This window comes from Mauremys reevesii, linkage group 9, assembly GCF_016161935.1.
Source record: "Mauremys reevesii isolate NIE-2019 linkage group 9, ASM1616193v1, whole genome shotgun sequence".
Taxonomy (NCBI): Eukaryota; Metazoa; Chordata; order Testudines; family Geoemydidae; genus Mauremys; species Mauremys reevesii.
In genome coordinates, this window is record NC_052631.1 from 76,184,595 (window position 1) to 76,201,974 (window position 17,380).

A 17,380-nucleotide genomic window follows, 5' to 3' on the forward strand; every position below is an offset into this window, starting at 1 on the left:
GATAGGGGTCGAAGGACTTTCAACACCTCCCAGGGTTTGGTCCCAAAATGGTATTGAAGCTTCTTATAGACACATTTCAGCCTCCAGACTTGAACTGGGAGCATGGAACACATTCAATTTGACGTGATAAGGATCTCCATAAAACTGCTTCACTTTTTAACGGAAACTGCAAGAATAATCAAATTAACGTTTGTTCAGTGCACTCATCTGAATACTATTTTAAACCGGTATGTCTCTCCTGTACCCCTTTTCTCCTTCATTTCAACAGTTCAGGTCATTACCAAACAATCTAATTACCTCTATAAATCACTGGGGAGCAGTGGTTTTGTGTGCAGCATAGTTACTGGTGACAGGGTTTATTTAGTAACATTTGATAGGAAGAACCATTCCTTGCTACCACTCTCTGTATGTGCTATCCACAGGGAAGCAGGCTGCTGAAACTGGAAAACGATTCTTTCTTTAGAAGAGTTTTTGGACCCATTTTGCTCCAGGCTGTGGAAAAAGAAAGACGAGAGAGAGAAAAGGGCGGGGGAGACTTATTTAGAGGTTAAAATGGTGTCAGTGATCCTCTTCTAATGAATTTATGACTTATGTGAGATATCACTATTAGGTTCAAGCTCCTCATGCATAGACTAGACTACTGGTGCTCAACTTTTTCCACATTGGAAAGCCCCCACCCTCAGGACTTCATCCCATCCCATCCCATAGCAAAATGGGAATGGCAGGGTGTTCACAGCCCTCCTGACACCTGTTTGCAGCCTTATGAACATCACAAATCTCCACATTGAAAACCCAGGGACTATCTGGGGCTGCAGCATTCACTGGCTTGTGTAGACAGTTGTGAGAAAGCTGTGGGGATTGGTGGCCAGTTGGCTACTCTTATCACTTACAGCTTTTTCCACTCAGATCTTTTCCCCAACCAAGAGCTGAATTAAAGCACGTGCTGTGTCTTGACCATAACAATGTCATCCACTGGCCTATCCGTTCATCACTATGCAGGAGTGGGCCCAGAGTTTGTGGGGAAATGTGCACTTGGCTTTTTAAAAATTGTCTGCTTGGTTTCTTGTCAGGGTTGCCAACCTTCCTAGCAAAAAAGAAAAGAGACGTGTAAACAGGGGTGGCTCCAGGCCCCAGCACGCCAAGCTGCGGGGGGCACTCTGCTGGTCGCCGCGAGGGAGGCAGGCAGGCTGCCTTCGGCGGCATGCCTGTGGAGGGTCCGCTGGTCCCGTGGCTTCGGCGGACTTCCCGCAGGCATGCCGAAGCTGTGGGACCAGTGGACCCTCCGCAGGCAAGCCGCTGAAGGCAGCCTGCCTGCCGTGCTTGGGGCGGCAAAATGCCTAGAGCTGCCCCTGCGTGTAAAGAGCCTACAGTATGATGTCACTGAACTCTGAGTGAACTCTGAAATTATCCTGGGATTTGATGACCCCTTTGGTTAAGCAGAGTCAGATCATTTGTTATGCATAGCTGTTGAGGCTTGCAAACCAACATTAGGCTAAAATAAGACACTGAAGCATTAAAAACCATTAAACAGCATCATAAAAGGGCAGTTGGGGTTATGTATTTTACAGCATCCTCTATAACTTTCCTCAAAATTCCCAAGAATGCAGGAAGCCAGTGCCTTTAAGAAATCACCAGGATTCTTCTTTTTTCTACTTCCACTGTAAAGGACACTTTTAAAATTCAGTCACTCCTGTTTAAAGCCAGGGAGAGAATAGCTGCCAGAAGAAAATCACCGGGAGGAAAAAAGAGAAAGGAATGATAACCAGCTCAGAGATTAGCCTGACAAATCAGTGAGGCATCCTGGAAATGTGTAAGAGTGGTGCAAGCTATAAATCAAGAGATGAATTCATTTTATATAGGGTTCCTGTTTAACCTCCAGGAGAGTTCGAACCTCAGCTAAGAATGAAGTGTATTCTGACACCTGGGTTAGCACCATGTGCTTTGGAGGTAGGCTACTACAGCTCATCTTTTCCCTGTTTGATCTGTTGAAATTCCTAGTGGATCGTTGTTAGATGTTGGGGCTCTAAGCTCTGGTGCCGGAAAGCTGGTGTGAGGGGTAACGTGGTGGCTCAGACCTAAATGGGCCACAGCCAAGGAAATTTAGGAAATGTGCGGATCTGACCACTCCCCTGCCAGCTGAGTTTCCTGAAGCCTTTCAAGAAATGAAGAAGGGGATTTTTAAAAGTGCCCTGCATTGGCTTAACTCTTTGTCTCGCATTGCAGAATAAGCATTTTACCCTTGGCTTCAATAGGAGCAGAGTTAGACCAGTGCGGAGTGTTTTTATTCTCTCTCTACCCTACTCCGGCAGAGTCCCTATAGAGGGCAATGACCCATTGCTTTGGATTGCAGGCAGTGTGCTATCACCCCTCTCTCCATTCAGTAGGCTGAATTGGCATAGGGGGCAGGGCGTCCTGTGCCAGCTTTGCTGAATTTGGCCTCAGGTTTTTGGCTGTTCTAACTTGCTGGGCCTGAGCCTCCAGGTGCCCCATGTGCTGAGCTCCCATGTCTTCAATGGGTGTTCTCTTAAGCAGGGGGATTTGTAAGATCAGACCTAGGGCATGTAATCTTGTATAAATAACTTGTTACGATTGCCGAGTTTTTAATGTAGCAATTTAAAAAAAGTTTGAAGCAAACTTGCTTATCTAACTGTAATTCTTTTGCATGTTAGTCAGAGCCATAGTGCAAAGCTGGCAACTTAATTTACGTCTCTTATTGGATATGAAAGCAGTAAAATGTATCTGGAAACTGAGCAAATGGCTCTGATGTGACAACTGCAGAGGGGAAATTCTCCACATACTGGACAGCATAGAAGGTGAGCAGAACACCTCCATGTGGTTCTAAGAAATTATCTTTCGGCAACAAGAAGAAAAACTGCAGTGGCTGAAAGCCATAAACATTCCACAGACCAATTACCAAACATGAGGCATCCAAATCCTATATATGGTCAATCAAATGAGCAGATATGGTAGGTTCCCTAATAGTCTATGTGTTTAGGTACCATTTAATATAATCCATAGAGAGGATTTGGGTGCCTACATTCGACATGGAGTGCCCCATCTTCTTGTGTGTTTCATTCATGGAACCATTTTGAAATATTGCAGGTTCTTTTTCTTTTTCTTTTTGTTGTATGGGACAGTAGGAGCTAGCTTCCATCAAATCCAGGATCACCCTTGGAATTAAATGCTTTCTGATTAGTCTTTAAATTTGTCTCATTTCTGAGTCATGGCAGAGATAAGCTTACCAGTGGTGCAGACCTTGACACCGCTTTCTTTTGCAGAGATGCCCCAGGAGTCAGTGTAGATGTAGCGCTGTTAAAGTTTGTCATTTCTCCAGGACCCTTCATAGCAGTTCCAGATGGGTCTCTAATACTGGTGATTGCTTGGGTGTCAGTAGTTGATTTGGCAGAGTTGGCAGATAACAAAATAGTGGGTTGGTTTAATTTGGGAAGGACTGTTTGACCAGCTGCTAGATGCAGGGTTGTGACTTCCAAAGATGAAGGTGAAATGCTGGTGTTCACTAGAGTTGAGCTTACCTTGGAGGTAGCCTGGGTAGTTGAAGAGGAAGCTATAAGATCTGGAGGTGACTTGGTTTCATTGGTCATTGAAGGAAATGTTGAAACAGAAACAGCTTTAGAAGCCAAAATGGGAGATGCCTTTTTGGTTCTGGGAAGTAAACGTAATTTTAAAAACCCTTTGCGTGACCTTGATGGCCTGGTGGTGGGAGCCTCAGGCAGAACTGGGGCAAGGGCCTTGGAGGAAGATTCTGGTGATGGAGTAGAAAGTTGCAATGTTGAAGATTTAGAGTTTACCTTAGCATGTGGAAATTTGGATTTATCCTGCTCCTTGAAAACAATTAAATCGCTTATCTTACAGGTAGCCTGAGTAGTCGAAGAGGAAGCTATAAGGCCTGGGTGTGATTTGGTTTCACTGGTTATTGAGGGAAATGTTGAAACAGCAACTGCATTAGTAGCCAAAGTGGGAGATGCCTTTTTCTTTTTAAGGAATGAAAATAATTTTAAAAATCCTTTGTGTGACTTTGATGGCCCTGGGGAGGGGCTCAGGGTGGGTCCTGGCATGAGATCTTGGGTGGGTTCTGGGGAGGTTCCCAATATTGGTCCCTGGGAAGGGCCCGGGGAGGTGGGACCCTCGGAAGAGTCCTGGATGGGCTCCTCAGGAGATGGCTGTGATACTGTCTTTGAAAGTTGAAATGCTGAGGTTTCTGGAGTTACTTGAATGGATGGAGACTTCAGTTTATCCTGTTTCTGAAAGAAAATTAGTTTGCACATTTAATAATGATCTTAACCACTTTCTTCCTTTCCAAGAGAGGGCATCTGGGAGAATGCAGAGCTAACCCATCATGAACCTCACACAGTACCTTTTTGGGGGGGAACTTCCATGTATATTTGCCACTATTTTGTCCATTTTAGTTTTATCTGTCCCAAGCTTTAGGGGTTTCCCTTGAAAAACTATTTCACAGCTCTAATAAGTCTTAGTATCAGGAAGCTTTCCCTGATATGCATTCTTTTTCCTTTTCTTAATGTTTATCCCATATATTCTAGCTTTACCCATTTGTGCACTTAGGGATTTACACCATTCGGATCTGTATAGACTATTACTATGTCTGCCATCAGCCACTGATGTTTCTTCTGCATATATCAGCCAATGTGGAAATAGGGTTGCCAGTTTTGGTTGGACATATTCCTGGATGTTTCATCCCATGACTCCAGGACAATCCTGGGGGGTTGGCAACCCTACATGGAAACCAGTATCCACACTCCTAGAATCATAGAAATGTAGGGCTGGAAGGGCCCTTCCATCTCAGCTCTCATGGACAGGGCTGTATAGGCCTACTTCAGGATATTTCTTCTGTCTTCATAAAAGTTAACTGGCAGTAGATGGTACAGTCAATTATAGAGTGGCTCATAGGGTGATTATCAGATATCTGCTATCAGCAGACAGTGTAATTGGAATTATATGTGACTCACTTATTTCCATATATAAGAGACATTGCATTTAAATCAGTAAAATTTGGTGGCATTTTTAAACACTTACAGTAACTTTGTTTGTTTGCAAGTCTGAAGGCTTTGACCTCGCCTTTGTACCTGGTCGAGGTGGTTTTGGAAAGTCCAGAGAAAAACTTAGTGTATTCCATGAGCTTTGTACTAATTTATAACTTTCAATATCTGAAATTAGATGGAAGAAAAATACAGATTGGTCAAGAAAAAAGTAGTAACTCCATGCATATGACATTTAGAGCTGAATATCTTGGGCTGTTTTTAAAAAAAACAAAAACAAAAAAAACCTAAAAATTTAAGAGAACTCAAATGCTACTTAATAAGAGAAAATGGTTTCATAGAAATGTGCATTTTGCATTTGCTAAATGCTTTGTCATAGTTAACATGTTTAATTTATAGTAGCACATAGAGCAATATTATATATACATTTTAGGGCTGTCAAACTATTAAAATTGCGTGATTAATTGCACTGTTAAATAATAGAATACCATTTATTTAAATATTTTGGATATTTTCTACATTTTCAAATATATTGATTTCAACACAGAATACAAAGTGTACAGTGCTCACGTTATATTTATTTTTTATTACAACTATTTGAAAACTTCTGTTTGATAATGATCTGAAGCAGGGTGGACCAACACATGTTCATTTTCATCATTCTCATCATTTCATTTGTTTTGCCACCAGCAGAAAGTTGATATTCCTTTTTTGGTTCGGGTTCTGTAGTTTCCACATTGGAGTGTTGCTCTTTTAAGACTTCTGAAAGCTTGCTCCACATCTAGTCCCAATCAGATTTTGGAAGGCACTTCAGATTCTTAAACCTTGAGTCGAGTGCTGTAGCTAGCTTTAGAAATCTCACTTTGGTACCTTTGTGTTTTGTCAAATCTGCAGTGAAAGTGTTCTTAAAACGAACGACGTGTCCTGGATCATCATCCAAGATTGGTATAACATGAAATATATGGCAGCAAAGGACCTGTCTTCCTCTGGGCCTGGAGGGAGCTCAACCCCTCCCCACTTCATCCCAGGTTCTGCCTCCACCCACCTCCTTTCCCCAAGCCCCCATCCTCATCCAGCCTCTTCCCACCTCTGCTCTGCCTCTGCCTCAATCCATCCCTTCTCCCAAGTCCCCACCCCCATCGTGCATCTTCTCCACCTCTTCCTGCCCAGTTCTGCCCCCTCCTCTGAATGTGCCCTGTCTCTGCTCCTCCCCCTTCCTCCCAGAGCCTGCTGCATGCCACAAAACAGCTGATTGTGGCAGGCAGGAGGCACTGGAAGGGACGGGGAGGAGTTGATGAGCAAGCCCCCGGTGGATGGAAGACCCTGGGGCATAGGGGGAAGATGGCTGATGGTGGGTTCTAAGTACCTGCTAACATATGAATGTTTAGTATATGTGGCACGTAAATACCTTACAATGCCGGCTACAAAAGTGCCATGCAAATGCCTTTTCTCACTTTCAGGTGACATTGTAAATAAGAAGTGGGCAGCGTTATCTCCTGTAAATGTAAACAAACTTGTTTGTCTTAGTGATTGGCTGAACAAGAAGTAGGACTGAGTGGACTTGTAGGCTCTAAAGTTTTTTACATTGTTTTGTTTTTGAGTGCAGTTATGTAACAAAAAAACCTACATTTGTAAGTTGCACTTTCACGACAAAGAGATTGCACTACAGTACTTGTATGAGGCGAATTGAAAAATACGTCTTTGGTTTATCATATTTAGATTGCAAATCTTTGTAATAAAAATAATATAAAGTGAGCAATGTACACTTTGTATTCTGTGTTGTAATTGAAATTAATATATTTGAAAATCTAGAAAAACATCCAAAACTATTTAAAAAATTGCAATTGCTATACTATTGTTTAACAGTGTGATTAATCACTATTAATTTTTTAGAGTTAATTGCTTGAGTTAACTGCGATTAATTGACAGCCCTAATAAATGTAAAAGCCTTTAATGGGACATGATCAACTTGATAATCACATTTTTGTCTAGCAATGTTTTGCCATGCCTTGGTACAAGGAAGACTTTGTCTGACCACACAAGTTGTACCACTTCAACTATCCCGATATACTTAAAGCAGTACAACTCTCCTTAATGTGGACATGTTATATCAGTATAAAAGTGCTTATCCTGGCATAGTGCATTTCCATACAGAAAGGGGAATAAATTTCATATGGGTATAAGGTATCTTTATACCAATATACTGCATCCACTGTATATTAGAGTTGTATATGAATTAAAAAATCACGCCCCTCCCAAAAAGAGTTATGGTATTGGTTCAAAAGCTGTACATAGATCACATCGAAAACAACCCGGTGGAAAATAATTGTTTCTCTCCATTGTTTAACTTGTTTACTTGTGCATTCCACAGCTCTTTGTGTACCATCAGTTTCAGTGTTTTCTGGATGGCTAGTTTCTCTTCTTACCTCATGCACTGAGTTGGTGACCGCTGTCTCCCACACTGCTCTGGCAGAGTTTATCTCCACAGTCTTCTCTGAGCCCAGTAAGAGCATTTTTCCAGTAACAGCAACAGAGCTCTGGGTGTCCTTTTGTATTCCTTTGGTCACTTAACTTCCTCACTTTAATCCTTCCTCTATTTGACTGATTTTTGCTAACTCTTTATCACATACTTTCACCCTATTTTGCAGGTGCCCAGATTAAAATATATCTGAGAACAGCTTGGTCCGGTTGTATTTTGATAGACTAGTGTGTGCCTAGGATGGAAAAGGCTAATGGACCACTAGAAATTTATGCAAATTGAGTCTTGTTCAATCCAAACCCATGTGATATCTTCAAATCCTGAGCAATAAAGTTTCCCTCCCACAAATTTTACCCACCCTTACTGGTGAACATTGAATTAATTATTCACCTGTCTTTGGTTAAAAGTTAATTCTTTCTCTCTGTCTCTTGTTAATGTTTTTAATCAAATTGGATGAGTACTCAAAATGGCAAGTCATGTTAACTACCTACCATGCTGAATACAAGAACCTCGCTATAGCCTTCTGCACTGCTTCAGCTTCTTGTATTTGTCTCTTCTATTCATAGACCCTTTGATTGGCTCAGGTTCTGGTAATGGCATGGGCTGTTCTCAGAGAGCAGGACAGACCTGTTTGTAGGTCTCATGTGAAAGTCAAACATCGTACTCCTTCTATCCACTTTGGCTGCATGGAGGGCTGAGATCACCCTGCTGGGATGGGAAGCTATGCTTCAGACTGAGTATATTGCAATCCTTGGACCCAGCACTACAAGTTGCTGAATGTCTCCTCTGAGATAATGACACACAGCACCTAGCAGGATTAGGTGCTTTATATTTAGGTCACCAAGTCATTTCCTTTGGCAACTGAGTAATGAATGTAACACACCCCGCCCCCCCACCATACACACCCCAGTCACACTCTTACCTGGAACATACTTTTCATACAGTGCAAGTCTTGCATTTTGACTAAAAAAAAGAGAGGAAAAACTGAGCTGCTGACTTTGTTCTACTAGCACTAATTATACTTCCTTAATGTCTAGCAGTCTGAGTTACATGCACCTGGAGGTGGAAACTGTAGCAATATGACTAGACTATTAGAATTCCATCCACATGCACAGCTTTATCTTCCACTGATTCCCCCGCCCCTTAAATTATATTCCATTTCACCACTGATGGCAGTAACCAGAATACAGGCCAGATGGAGTTTAATCTAGAGTTTGGAGAAAGCTACTTGGCCTGCAAGTGATCCTTGTTTTACTGCTTCTGGGCCTAAGGCAAGCAGAATAGAGAAAGAAAGGAGATGTGCTCATTGGTTGAGGGTGTGTGTGTGTATGTGCTGTTTCTTTTTAAGTCATGAAATACATATTATATTTGCTAATTACAGCACCCACATCAAATGTAAATACAATTCAGGGTCGCTGTGTTTGTCGTTATGATGAGTATAGTACTATTGGACTAGTAGTATCAGAAATATTTAAGTGTGTGAGCATCAGCATCTAAAAGGGAAACTGTGACATGGTGCTGGGCAAAGGGTTGCAGATTCAGCCCTGTGTCATGCCTGCTCCTCATCAGGGAACAAATTAGAGCAGGCTGGAGGTAACCTGGCCCTAATTGGGAGGCGGAGACAGCTGCTACCTAATTAGCCTGGGGCTGCATAAAAGCCTCAGGGGAAGGAAGCTGGAGGAGAACAGGATGAAAGGAAAAAAGGCAGGGAATGGAAGCAGGGAGGTAGCTCTCCCTTCTCTCTTGCCTGCAGAAGGTGAAGGGTTACTGGTATCTGGTGAAACGGTGGTGGGAACAAGCCTGATAATAAAGTGCACCAGTGGCTACAAAGACAGAAGCCAAGGGGGCCCTGCCACACTCTGCTACAGAAACCTAATAGGGTGATTGTACATGGAGTCAGAGTGATTCAGGAGTTAGGGTGCTGGGAGTTGGAAGACCTGGGTTCCATTTCCTAACTAGCTACAGACTTCCTGTGTGACCTTGGGCAGGCCACTTAGTTTCCTGTCTCAGTTCCCTGTCTGTAAAATGGGGGTGCTGAGAGGATAAATACATTAAATATTGTCAGGTGGTCACATACTATAGAAGTGGGGGTCAGATAAGTGCCTTTGATGTCTAAATTGCAAGACTGGCTGTGATGTATGTAGCATGCATCTTCTTATAACTCGATCTTGTCTCAGGCACGTTTTAAATCTCATTACTATACTGTCTGTAGAGCTAGGCAGCCATTTTGTGTTCATCTGAGCATGGACGCTCAGAAAGGAAATACTCTCCTAAAGATGTTTTTCCTTTTGAGTTAGTTGGACTGAAACTATTAGCACATGGTTGCTCTTTTAGTATGGGGAAAATGCAACTGTGTCAAGTTAGCATGGTGGACATTCTAGAAGGCACTATGTATGAATTGATTGGTTAGGAAAGATTTTAAGAGCTTGTAAATGTGTTTCTTCACTTCTGGCCTAATATCTGCAATATTTATCCAGGCAGGACCTCCCAATGAAAGTAATGACAATGTCCATAAATCCTGGAGTCCACAACCAGGCAAGACAGTGGGTGAGGGCTGCAGGACCTTGGGGCCCTATACAGTTTTAACTGAGGTCAATGGCAAAACATCCACTGACTTTTGGGAACAGGTGTGGACCCCTTGTCCTTTGAGTGTATTGGTGTTTATTTGCCAGTTTTTGAGTATGTTCACCTAAATTTGAATTTTTTGTGTTGATCCTGCATTTCTTGAATACCTAAACTCCCATTGGCTTTAGTAGAATTTTTGGTTCTGTGTGTATTGGGTCATATTTAAGCAACTTGCCCTTCAGTTTCTTCCTCTGCAGTGTATTGATAACCTGACTGGCGGCTGGATGCTATAGGGGGCAGGCATGCTGTCGCTTTGCTGTTTTGATTTAATTCCTCCTGTTTTCTATTACTCCTTCCCTCATTTGTCATGCCCTCTTGCTAAGAAGAAAAAGCTGATATGGAAATAGGCATTAGCCTTGTTCTGAGATAAAAAATAACTTGGCAGAACATATCTGTTTAGAGCAGTTTTCCTACTCTAAAAAGAAAGTGTAAAGAAACTAAAAATAAATGATCAGTTAGTGATTACATATAAAATCAACCAAAGAACTGGTATATTTGGCTTTAAAATATAAACAGGGGCATGCACAAGGGGGGGGGAGCAGGAGCACAGCCCCCCCCCTCCTCCCCCAATAATCGCTGGGGACACAACTCCTCCAGCCCTTGGGCTGCAGTGGTGGTGGTGGGAGAGCAGGCTCCTGACAGGGCGAGGGGAGGGAAGAGTGAGCTGCCACAGAACGTGCTCCCCTCCCTCCTCCCCCCGGGATCAAAGTTAAATTTCTGTGCATGCCCCTGAATATATATATATATATAATATATATATATGCTTAATGTTTAAAATAATATGAACTCATCTTGGCATGGGATTTATGTGCACAATTTCCTGCCCATTGAGATGAGAATACCTGCCATCAGTTGTGTGGCACAAAGTTGATTGTAATTTAAATGCTTCTTTTCCCAGAAAAAGAGACACTTTATAAAATCATCATAGTGGTAATTGTTTTGGATTCAAAGTGAACTATCTTAAATTTCATGTGTTGATATACTGTGAATGATTTACACTCAGGTACAGTGCGTCAAATGTTCTTGCCACTCACATGTGTCTAAGAATTGAATGATTTGCTGCCAATAGCACTTTGTGGCCTCTTTAGTTCATGCTGTTGGAATTTTCATAAAATTTTAATAATTCTTTCATAATTATTTTGCTTGAAAGCCTTTTGAATGCATGTAAAGATTTTTGTTGTTGTTGTTTGTTTCTTTCCTTGTTAATTAAATCATTCATCCAAGACAGCCTTGGAGAAGAAAGATCTAATTTGCAGACCTATCCTAGTGAAAAGAAATGAAATAACGAACAGTCTGGACCATCCAAAGGATTATTACAAATTTAATGTAAGCTATTTAAGTAAACATCAATGGGAAAATATCTGGAAATGTAATAATTTAATCCTACATCAAGAAAACAAAGAGGATAATAAAGTATATTGTAGAGACTCTGTTTAGATACAATGACTCATGAGGGGAGGCTTATTTCCAACAGGAAGATGGTCTTATTTTGTTTGTTCCAATACAGGCAGGTACTTGCGAAGGGCCGTTGTGGTTGAACCTTTCCATGATGCAATGCTGTTTGATGCATAACGGGGCAGGGTCTCCCCATTAGAGCCCTGGCATCAAGGCAGTTAAATTCATAGATTAATAGATTAAGGCCAGAAGAGACCTTTCTGATCATTTAGTCTGAACTCCTGCATGACACAGGACAGAATTTCCCCCAGTAATTTCTGCATCAAGTCCTTCTGGTTAGACTAGAACCTCACTCTTAGAATATATTTTTATTTTAATGTAAAGACTTAAATTTCAAATAATGGAGAATCCTCCACATCCTTAGGTAAGCTGTTCCATTGGTTCATTACTCTTGCAGTAAAAAATGTGCACTTTATTTCCATTTTGAATTTTAAATGAGCCAGGCAATTATCAGAGCACATTTTTGGTGTTTACTAGAACCTTCTAATATTTTCCTTCATCATTCAAGTCTGAGCATAACAGCAAGGACACATTAGTCTCAGATATACCTCAATCAGCAGATAAGACTTCAAGATATGACGCTTCTGTCCTTCCACTGACACTGGTGTAAGAGAGAGAACAAAGGGGAGTGGAGGAAGGGAGAGAAGCTAACACCAGCCTTAATGATGCCAAGAAAACCTGCACTCTGCCTTGCTAAGAAGACACATAACTGTTCTTCATGCAAGAGATTCACCTCTAGGAAAGTCTGAATCACTGAGAGAGAATTTCTGTCTCTGGTGAGAAGAGACCATCACGCTGCCATATGAATGAGTGAAAGGCACATTTTCTTGTATTGGGAGGAAGAGACTAGTAGTCTTGATTCAGTCAATGAAAGAGACCTTTCTCCACTGGCAAGAAGGTATCATCCTGCTGCAGTTTAGGTGATTTAGACAAACTTTCCTTTCTAGGGACATGTCTACACCACGAAATTAAGTAGACCTAACTTAGGTTGGGATACAGCTGCCTCAGTAACTACATCGCTTGTGCGTGTCTAAACTTTGCTCTTTTTGCACATCCTCACCCTCATCAGGTGTACTTGTATCAATTATACTGTCAGTGTGGAGGATTGTGGGACAGCTCCTGAATGCTAGTAACAGTCGATATAAGTAATGCAGTGTCTACACTGACACTGCTTTGACCTAACTACATCAACATTGGCTCTACGCCTCTCATGGAGGTGGAATTAAGTCGGTGGGAGCAAAATTTAGAGAAGACTAAAATTTTAGGTGCCTAGCATTGGCCTAAATCTGTAGTGTAGACCAAGCCTAGGAAAGTCATGGGCCCTTCGGAGATCTGCATGACAACATAATTTGTATAGATCTCCATAACTACTGCCTAGTGTGATTCAGTCTGTTCTTCATTTGGAAGAAGACCACAGTAGTATAGACTGGTTTGGCAAAAGACTTGCCATCTTTGTACATCAGAGATAATGGAGAGGTTTGCCATGTTTCAAATGAAAGAATTGTATGTGAGATGTTTTCCTAAGAGGAAAATGGTCAACATGTAACTATAATAAACAGGCTTTTAGGGAAATTTTTTGTTGCGCTCCTCTTATCTTGGAGAATAATATGGAGGATAGATTGGCTAGGTATTCAAATTAATTTGGGGAAAGGACAATAGTCAGTGCAGTTTTTCTGCTGGGGGGGAGGTAAAGGAGGGGGTACAGTTGCTTTGTACATTTCTATAGCACTTATATCAGTATATTTTTAATATGAAAGTTCAAAGCCTCCCCACTGGTCTGCACTGGGGAGGTGAGGGGAGGAATGCACAGTTACTGTACCAGGAAGAAGGGAGTTTCCTGCCCCCTAGTTAGTTAGAATATATGGGTGCATCTACATTACAATAAAAAATCTGCAGCATCAAGTCTCAGAGCCCAGGTCAATTGACTCAGGCTCATGGGGCCAAAAATAGCAGTGTGGATATTTGGACTCAGGCTGAAGCCTGGACTCTGAAACCCACCCCGCTCATGGGATTTCAGAGCCCAGGCTCCAGCCTGAGCATGAACCATCTACGTTGTAATATTTAGCCCTGTGAGTCCAAACTTCAGTCAGGTGACCTGGGCTAGTCATAGCTAGGCCATGGGTCTTTTATTACAGTATAGACCAGAGGTTCTCAATCTGTGGTCTGTGGACCACCAGTGGTCTGCGAGCAGGGCTGGCCTTAGCATGAGGTGAACTGAGGCAGCCGCCTCAGGTGCCGGACGAAGCTCTCCTGAGATACATAGGCACAAATGTTCATGGTGAGTCTTCTGGCCCCAATGAGGATGTGAGTGGTGAGGAGATGCCTGATCTTCCAGTTAGTGAGAGTTCAGGTGACCTGGTAGCTACTGCAGCATCCATATCCCCATCTCAAATGGATGTAACCATGCACATTCCTGAAGAAAAGTGTAGATCAGAGAAGAGTGTGTGTATTTTTCTCTGCATCAACTCATCGATGGCAAATTTTGAGGCAACATCTGGGAACATCCTCTCTGACACTGAAACCACTGAGTGCCACACGATGGGAAAGTCGAGTGGAGGCGATAAAGCCTATCAAACACCAATTTGGAAAGATAGATGCTATAGTTGCCATTATGGAGGATAATGCTATGACAGAAACTGTTCATGGGAGAACAGTGGCAGAGGGAAATGGAATCATCAGAAATGTATATAACTTCAGATTTCTGTGTGGCTTAGTGTTGTGGCATGACATATTGTTTGAAATAAATGTTGTAAGCAAGAGACTCCAAGGCATTAACCTTGATATATCTGAAACAATGGAACAACTGGACAAAGCAAAGTCATACCTACGGTCTTACCAGTCAGATGAGGGATTTCAGAATGTTCTGAGGAGTGCACAGAAGTTGGCAGAGGAACTTCACACACTGAAGCTATTTTCCCACTCATTCAAGAATACAAGAGTCACTGAAAAAGACGACATTTTGATTGAGGCACAGGATAATCCCATAAGAGACTCCAAACAACAATTCAAAGTTGAATTCGTGAACCAGGTGCTAGATTGTGCAATACAGTCAGTTGAAGAACGTTTCATGCAGCTCAAGGAACATAACAGTATATTTGGGATGTTGTATGATATTCCCAAGTCTTCACTATACCTGAAGAAGACCTACACCAGCAATGCAGGGCACTAGAGATGACATGTGCGATATTGATGCAAGTGATTTAGGTGATGAACTGAAAGCCCTTTCAAGATACATTTCAGCAGGATCAACTCCAAAGGCTGTTCTGGAATATATGTGCACAAATAAGATGACCACCCTCTTTCCAAATGCTTTTGTTGCTCTGCGCATACTTCTAACACCTTCCTGTAACAATTGCCAGTGGAGAATGCAGCTTCTCCAAGCTGAAGTTAATAAAAACAAATCTACGCTCCACAATGACACAGGAGAGTCTGGTTGGCCTTGCAACCATCTCAATAGAGCATGAGCTGGCCCAGACTGTGGATCTTCAGGAAGCAGTTCAAATCTTTACAACCAAGAAGGCATGGAAAGCACCACTTTGATTATTCAAACAGATAAAAATGCCAGTGTTGACTATGCAGACAAGAAAAGTTATGTTTGCTGTTCAGGCATTTGAAAGTTAAGTGTTTAAGATTTTTGAACAAGGCATTTTAAGTTGTTCTCCTTTATTGGGGTAGGTAGCAGAGCAGTACCATGAGAGGAGTAGAACAGGAAGAAGGCAGAATTGAGACCTTTCAAAGTTTTTGCCCAAGCGAGGGAGTAGGGGGGTGTCATTTGAGCTCCCCACCTCAGGTGCCAAAATGTTGTGGGCTGGCCCTGTCTGCAAGGTCCGTTCAGGTGGACTGAGGATAATTCCCTGGAGAAGAAGCACATGTAAGGTGAGGTAGCGGCTTGGGGGGAATAGAAGGTAGGTGGGAGGGGGCAATGGGGTGAGAAGAGGGGAATTTAGGATGTGCAGGGCTGCAGTGGCCAGAGAAAGAGGTGACTTTCCCCAACTCCAAGGCTGCGGATGCTGGGGAGAGATGGCCCTCCTTCCCAGCCTCAGCTCTGTGGCTGCTGTGGTGTGGGAGAGAGCCCCCTCCTTCCCAGCCCCACCTCAGAGGCTGCTGCAGTGGGGGAGAGAGGGAACATTCATTGCATTAGAAAGACTACTGATATTACAATGAGTTGTGTGCTTTTATTTGTAGAACAAAAAAGGTTATATATAGCACTTTTATCCAAAGCTCTTTACAATAGTTAACTAACGGTACAAACAACATTTGGAAAGATCATTAAGTGGTCTGCCAAGACCCTCAGCAATTTTCAAGTGGTTCATGGAAAAAATGTTTGAGAACCACTGGTGTAGATGTACCCTATGTGGCTAGCAGTAACACATGCTAGCTGGCACCACTTAATCCCTGCTTGCTCTTGGTGAAATTCATGCAAGGGGCCAGCTCAAGGTTAATCCATCATTTAAAGTCCTTGGGCTAGCAGGAATTCTGAGGTGCTGGTCATAGAGACGGCAATCCCCACCCTGCATGGCTAGTTGGCTAAAGGGAAAGATTCAGCCCCTTTTTGTTTTTAGTATCTCAATATGTAGCTAAAAATTATATGAACATGCACTGACTTGTTTGTCAAAATTAGGGCAGCCTGTATAGATTAGTATTGTTGTGAGTTGGGTTCAGCCTTGTTGTGGGTTGGGTGTAACCACTGCCTTTCATTTAGGATGAATATAAAGAAGTGACTGAAATAATAGCAGTCTCCAAACACAAAACATAAGCATGTGTGTCTGGCCAAAAAGTATAAGGCTGCTCAGAAATCTGAATGACCTGGATGGACCTCCTTCATGGGCATTGTTTTTTGGGTGGGAGGTGGGTGTGAGAGTGAGTCAGCAGAAGCAAAACAGACTGAGGTTCTATCTACACTGAATCACTGTGAGGACTACAGGGATGTGAATCGCAGAATATACCAAAATGTTGCACTCTGCAGGGATGAATTAAAAGGTACTTAGGATCAGAAAATACTTGACTCTATCGTCAGTTTCTTTTTCTAAATGGAACAACCCACAAGACCCCAAATTTAGCTAACCGTTTTTCTTGCCATTTTCAACATACTTTTATAAGCTAATAAATGTTTTCTTTGTCTAAAATCTCTGAATTTATGGCAGGAAAAACACCTAAAAAATCCAAAACAGAAATCCTGAATCAAGACAAGTTCCATCTCTCAGACATTTTCATCCCAGCCTAGTATTCAAAAGCACTTACTCTTGTGCTGTGGCCATCTCCCCTGTAGCTGTGCCTTGTTCTGTCAGGCTGTTAATGTTTGGCAGATGACATCATAAAGAGGATGAGAATATTATTAAAGGGGAAATGGGAACAAACCATTCATACAATGTACAGGCCACTTTGGAGGGTCAGTTAGTAAATAAATAAGTAAATAACTGATGGATGAACATTTCTAAATAGATTCCAGTTAGTCTGCACAAAAAAGTCAATGTCTGGAATTCACACAGTATTCCATGAAGATACTGCAATCTTTGCTCCATAACTCTTTCACTTCATTATGGAATTTGAATTCTTCTTGCATTCAAAGCCCATTAAAATGAAGTAGGTTTTTAAAATATGGCATTTTGTGAGTGTGTAAAATATTATATTCAGGTTTTTTTAAAAAGACCAGATTAATAAATAGACCATTCATGTCTGTCCACCAACTGTCTTGATGCAAGATCCAGGAGGATACAATGTGAGAGGATAAATATTTTGCTTGATTGCAAATGTTTTCATGAATTTGGAGAAACTAAATGGGAGATGGTGAATATCTGATTATAAT

At 42.0% G+C, this 17,380-nt stretch overlaps 1 protein-coding gene across 2 annotated transcripts; it reads right to left on the bottom strand.

Moving 5' to 3' along the window:
• Positions 1-323: 323 nt before the first annotated feature.
• Positions 324-16,903, bottom strand: LOC120372278 (putative uncharacterized protein DDB_G0290521). Of its 2 annotated transcripts, XM_039489246.1 has the most exons (5): positions 16,816-16,903; positions 8,417-8,457; positions 5,053-5,183; positions 3,243-4,262; positions 324-492 (listed from the first exon to the last, which is right to left on the bottom strand). In XM_039489246.1, exons 1-5 carry the CDS (start codon positions 16,830-16,832, stop codon positions 460-462), a joined length of 1,242 nt encoding a protein of 413 aa, XP_039345180.1. In that variant the 5' UTR covers positions 16,833-16,903; the 3' UTR covers positions 324-459. The 2 variants fall into 2 exon arrangements, with proteins under 2 accessions (XP_039345180.1, XP_039345181.1); XM_039489247.1 differs by lacking the exons at positions 5,053-5,183; positions 16,816-16,903 and adding an exon at positions 12,123-12,146.
• Positions 16,904-17,380: the final 477 nt, after the last annotated feature.